Source organism: Sinocyclocheilus anshuiensis, unplaced genomic scaffold (assembly GCF_001515605.1).
Source record: "Sinocyclocheilus anshuiensis isolate Anshui unplaced genomic scaffold, SAMN03320099.WGS_v1.1 scaffold261, whole genome shotgun sequence".
In the NCBI taxonomy this organism is placed as follows: domain Eukaryota; kingdom Metazoa; phylum Chordata; class Actinopteri; order Cypriniformes; family Cyprinidae; genus Sinocyclocheilus; species Sinocyclocheilus anshuiensis.
In genome coordinates this window covers 1429760-1434563 of record NW_015536515.1, presented here as the reverse complement: position 1 = coordinate 1434563, position 4804 = coordinate 1429760, and the positions used below count along the sequence as shown (strand labels likewise).

Sequence of the window (4804 nt, the reverse complement as noted above, 5' to 3'; positions counted from 1 at the left end):
ACACACACACACACACACACACACATATATATACACACACACACACAGTTATTTAATGTATAATATATTTACATATTAACGGATAGTTTTATTTTACATAATTTATATGTCAGTTAGAAATTATATATGATTGTTTACATATGTATATGTCAGTTAGCAATTCTAACTGACATATACATATTTAAACAATCAAATACATAAACATGTGGACGGTGTAAGGTTAAATTAAAATTATATGCAATTTTAGATAAACAGATTTTGATTAGTATTGATCAACAAATAACAATAAATCACAGCCGATGTCCAAAAATAATATTATTGATGATTATATATAAAATAACTTACGCTTGATCTCTTTTGTAGACGTCATCCTGTCCACTTAGCAGGATCTCTACAGCCGATTACTGCACATTTACGCGCATCTAATGAGTAACAAATAGTACCTGCGCGCGAACAGCTGTAGTACTATAAAACACGTCCTCACTGATCTCGCTTTAAAGCTGATCAATACGTATGATCGTCTATATTCACTGATCAGCCGATTCTTTCAAAGCGGCGCGCCAAAGTTCACGGTACGGAAATATTGTGAGATGCTGATTGGCTATTGCAGGTGACGTCAGGAAGCTCCCACGATGCTCTTCCTGAAAATGTCCACATCGAGAGGCCATCTTGATAAGGTTACCGTCGTTCCGTTTTTTCAGTGAAATTGTTATTTAAAAAGCCACATATGCTGATGAATTACACGTGCGAGGTTAGAAAATAATTGTTGTTTTACTTTATTCTGATTACTAGTAGTCCCAATGATATTTATTGAATATCATTCATGTTAAAAAATTCTTAAACGAAATGTATTTGAGTAACAGGTATTACTATTAATGAAGGAGACTCAAGCGTTGATACTCATGCATTTCATTTCTTATTTTAAGTGCGTTTACGAAGCAAGTGTTTATGAATTAATTCTTTTAAGCATATAGTTTTGGAGTGAATTTGGGGAAAACGTTATTTACTACGCATTGCATTACGCTGGACTTTCGTGGTTGCAAAATTAAACTAGTTGTACAGGATCATGCCGTGGCTTTCATTGCCTTTATTATAAGGCTGAAATACATGTCATATATAGCTTTAAACAAGCGTTTCAGTTTTGAAGAAAACATGACAATGACTTTGAGCAGCTTTGAACTTTATTAAAGATTTAAAAGCCAAGCAATCACAAATGTTCACAATACTGTATCTGGATAATCACCCCTGTTGCATTGACCTTTAAAAATTATTGCACATTTCTATTGAAAACCTGCATTTTTTTTATACAATTCACGAGCTTATTTATGCACCAGAAAAAAAAAGCCTGTAAGGGTGGTTAAAACAAAACCACAGGTTCACATATTGTCTCATTAGCAATAAGTATCTGTTATACAAACAACTGTACAGTTTGGATTTATTATCATAATTATCAACCCAACTCTTGTAGGAAATCCAGCACAATGTGAGTACAAGAAAGGCACTGCTGGTGAGGGTTGTGTTTTTTTTATTCCAAGTCACTTTCCAAAACTAGCAAGATTGTTTCAACTCTAAACTGTTGCATGCCAGGCATTAATAATGTCAGAAAGCCGAAGAGTCGCTTAGATCAGTGGTTCCCAACCCTGGTCCTGGAGGCACCGCAACACTGCATGTTTTGCATGTCTCCTTAATCAAACACACCTGATTCAGCTCATCAGCTCATTAGTAGAGACTCCAAGACCTGAAATTGGTGTGTCAGAGAAAGGAGACATGCAAAATGTGCAGTGTTGGGGTGCCTCCAGGACCAGGGTTGGGAACCACTGATTTAGAGAACTCAAACTGATGAAACTTCATTCTCAAGATGATGATCTTGCTTCATCACTTCCTGTTGGTGTTTTTAGCTGATCCAGCAGCTCCATGAAAAGGAAAACCCTCTGGATGAGCGGGATGGACTTTTCGGCCCGCAGGAGACGAGAATATACATTCTTGTAGATCTTCACCTGCTCCTCTTCTTTACCACTGCATATGAAAACACAAAATCACCACATAATCAAACACTATAATGCAATTTGCTTCAATATGATTGGACATGTAACAGTGTTATCGTTAACAATCTAAAAATACTAAAAACATTAAAAACAGTTAACTGAAACAAATTAAATGTTAACATAAATAAAAAATGAAAAATTTTAATTTAAAATTTAAAGTTGAAGTACTAAAATTATCAAACCTGAAAATGATGAAAAAAAAAAACAATGACTAAAACACAACAAAATTACTGAAACTTAAAGGGGTCATATGATGCGATTTCAAGTTTTCCTTTCTCTTTGGAGTGTTACAAGCTGATTGTGCATAGATAAGATCCCCGAAGTTGCAAAGACTAAAGTCTCAAAACCAAAGAGATATTCTTTATCAAAGTTAAGACTCTGCCACGCCCCCCTAAAATGGCTCGTTCAAACACGCCCCCACATATCTACCTCACTATGTGGAAATATTAGCATAATGCGGCCCAAATGTGCACGCAAAGAAAGAAGGCGTGGTTTCAGTAACCGCAGTTAGTGTTGAAGCAGCCATGTCAGGGAGACGCTGTGTGTTTCAGTGTGAAAGCAAAAGCACTTTATTTGGCCTTCCGGAAGTAGATGCATTTAGGAATCTTTAAGATTACTTGCAACAGAACAGCAATGCATTTTATGGACGACCGTTTCGTGAACCTAGGAGAGGAGGTAATTCTGACTTTGCTATGACAATCTGGCGCTTCTGAATCAGCTACTGTTTTGTTATTAGTTTAAGTATTTGCTATTGACTGTTCAAATGCGGAGTTTTGCACATCGTGTGTGTGTGCGCGTGCGTGTGTGAGAGCGAGAGAGACCAGCTTCATCACTGTGTCTGTCACGCGACTCTGTTCCCCTTCCGGGCTCTGTCTTTACATTTATGTTGAAAGCTGAAGCTCGCGATTATGGTAAGGGGCGTTACATTTCCGACGAGTGCTTGTGGTGTTCAGCCAATCACAATGCACTAGGTCAGCTGGCCAATCAGAGCAGACTGCACTTGTCGGAAGGAGGGACTTTGTAGAAAACGAAGCGTTTGAGAGAGGCGGGGCATAGAGGACCTACAATAATGTACAGTATTTGAAAAATAATGTGTTTTTTGAACATTAAAGCATGTCAACATATTCTGTTACACCAAATACACAAAATAATGATCTTTAAAAAAGAATCATATGACCCCTTTAAATTAAAATGAAAAATGTAAAAATAAAAACTGATTCAAAATGAATAAATACTAAGATAGTCATGATACTAAAATAACACTGATCTGCAGCATAAATTGAGTTTATATGGAATATGGTACTGAAGTATACTGCTGAAGTATGTATATTTTTGTATCTCTCACCTGACTTTGCGTTTGCTTGCAGTGCTGAGTTTAATCAGTTGCAGCAGCAAGAAGGAGAAACTGGGCTCAAAGACGCCGATTAACTTCACAACCTCTTCTGTGTTGAGCTCAGAGGAAGAAGAACTATCTGAGTGGAGTTCTTCAGGTTTGTCCGAGTCTTCTGGCGTCAACATCTGTCAACATCACATAACACCTCATAACAGTGTAAAACTGACCATTCAACAAAGAGAACAATGTATTTATAGAGAACAATTACTGTTATTTTATTATTATTATAAATAATAATAATAATTAATGTAATAATATTAATATAAGACACTTTTGTCTAAGGGACTTACAAATGAGAAATCATCGTTAATAAAAGTATTATTATTAATAATAATAATAAATAAGACACTTTTGTCCAAGGGAGAAATTATGATAATGATTGTGATAGTGATGATGATTAATAATAATAATAATATAATCTTTATAGACACATTCATGCAAGGGACTTACAAATGAGAAATTATTATTATTACTAATAATAGTAATGATAATAAATATTAACCTTAATATAATAATCTTAATATAATACACTTATCCAAGGGATTTATAAATTAGAAACTATATTATTATTATTATTATTATTATATGTCTTTGTATATACCTTTTCCTGTTGCTCCAGCAGATCTTTATGAATGAGTTTGAAAGCGTGACGTGTTTCACACATGATCTCTAGTGCTCCCGTCAGAGTTTTCAGTTTCACAGCACTGCTGTTCTGACCTGGAAAACACAACAAAACATCCGATATGAGGCTCTACTCGTGTCCCATCGACCTCTCCCAGCTGATATTTCCTGCAGTGTGTTTCTCACCCGCCATGGTGAACTCAGCGAAGGCTACTCTCTCCAGAAGCGTGCGGAGCATCTCGCACGGGGCGTCACTCAGACTTATGAAGAGCCGCACAGCCTTACTGTAATGCTGCTCTGCCAGAGCTCTGTGCTGCTTACGAACGCTCTCGTCTCCAACCTGAGAGCGAGAAAGGGGACCAACAACCCATGTGGGAACATGTTAATACTTTCGTGTCCCATCGCCCTCTCCCAGCTGATATTTCCTGCAGTGTGTGTTTCTCACCCGCCATGGTGAACTCAGCGAAGGCTACTCTCTCCAGAAGCGTGCGGAGCATCTCGCACGGGGCGTCACTCAGACTTATGAAGAGCCGCACAGCCTTACTGTAATGCTGCTCTGCCAGAGCTCTGTGCTGCTTACGAACGCTCTCGTCTCCAACCTGAGAGCGAGAAAGGGGACCAACAACCCATGTGGGAACATGTTAATACTTATTGTATGTTAGGGCTGTCAAAAAAAAAAAAATCGAATTTCGAATATTCGTCGAATTTAAAATAAAAATCCACATTCGAATGCAAAAACGTTGCA

At 37.3% G+C, this 4804-nt stretch overlaps 2 protein-coding genes across 3 annotated transcripts in view; both read right to left on the bottom strand.

Annotated features, from left to right (window-relative positions):
- tonsl (tonsoku-like, DNA repair protein) overlaps positions 1-566 on the bottom strand; it is a 20915-nt gene extending 20349 nt beyond the window's left edge. For both annotated transcript variants that reach the window (XM_016492045.1, XM_016492052.1), the window contains exon 1: positions 346-566. In XM_016492045.1, the coding sequence (XP_016347531.1) occupies positions 346-370 (25 nt within the window). In that variant the 5' untranslated portion in view covers positions 371-566. The remainder of the gene's footprint in view (positions 1-345) is intronic.
- Positions 567-1165: 599 nt separating this feature from the next.
- The window catches only part of edrf1 (erythroid differentiation regulatory factor 1), a 13946-nt gene continuing 10307 nt past the window's right edge, over positions 1166-4804 (bottom strand). The window contains exons 23-27 of the mRNA XM_016492021.1: positions 4505-4658; positions 4040-4155; positions 3391-3563; positions 1832-2016; positions 1166-1615 (exon numbers count right to left, since the gene is read on the bottom strand). Of these exons, the coding sequence (XP_016347507.1) occupies positions 1854-2016; positions 3391-3563; positions 4040-4155; positions 4505-4658 (606 nt within the window). The 3' untranslated portion in view covers positions 1166-1615; positions 1832-1853. The remainder of the gene's footprint in view (positions 1616-1831; positions 2017-3390; positions 3564-4039; positions 4156-4504; positions 4659-4804) is intronic.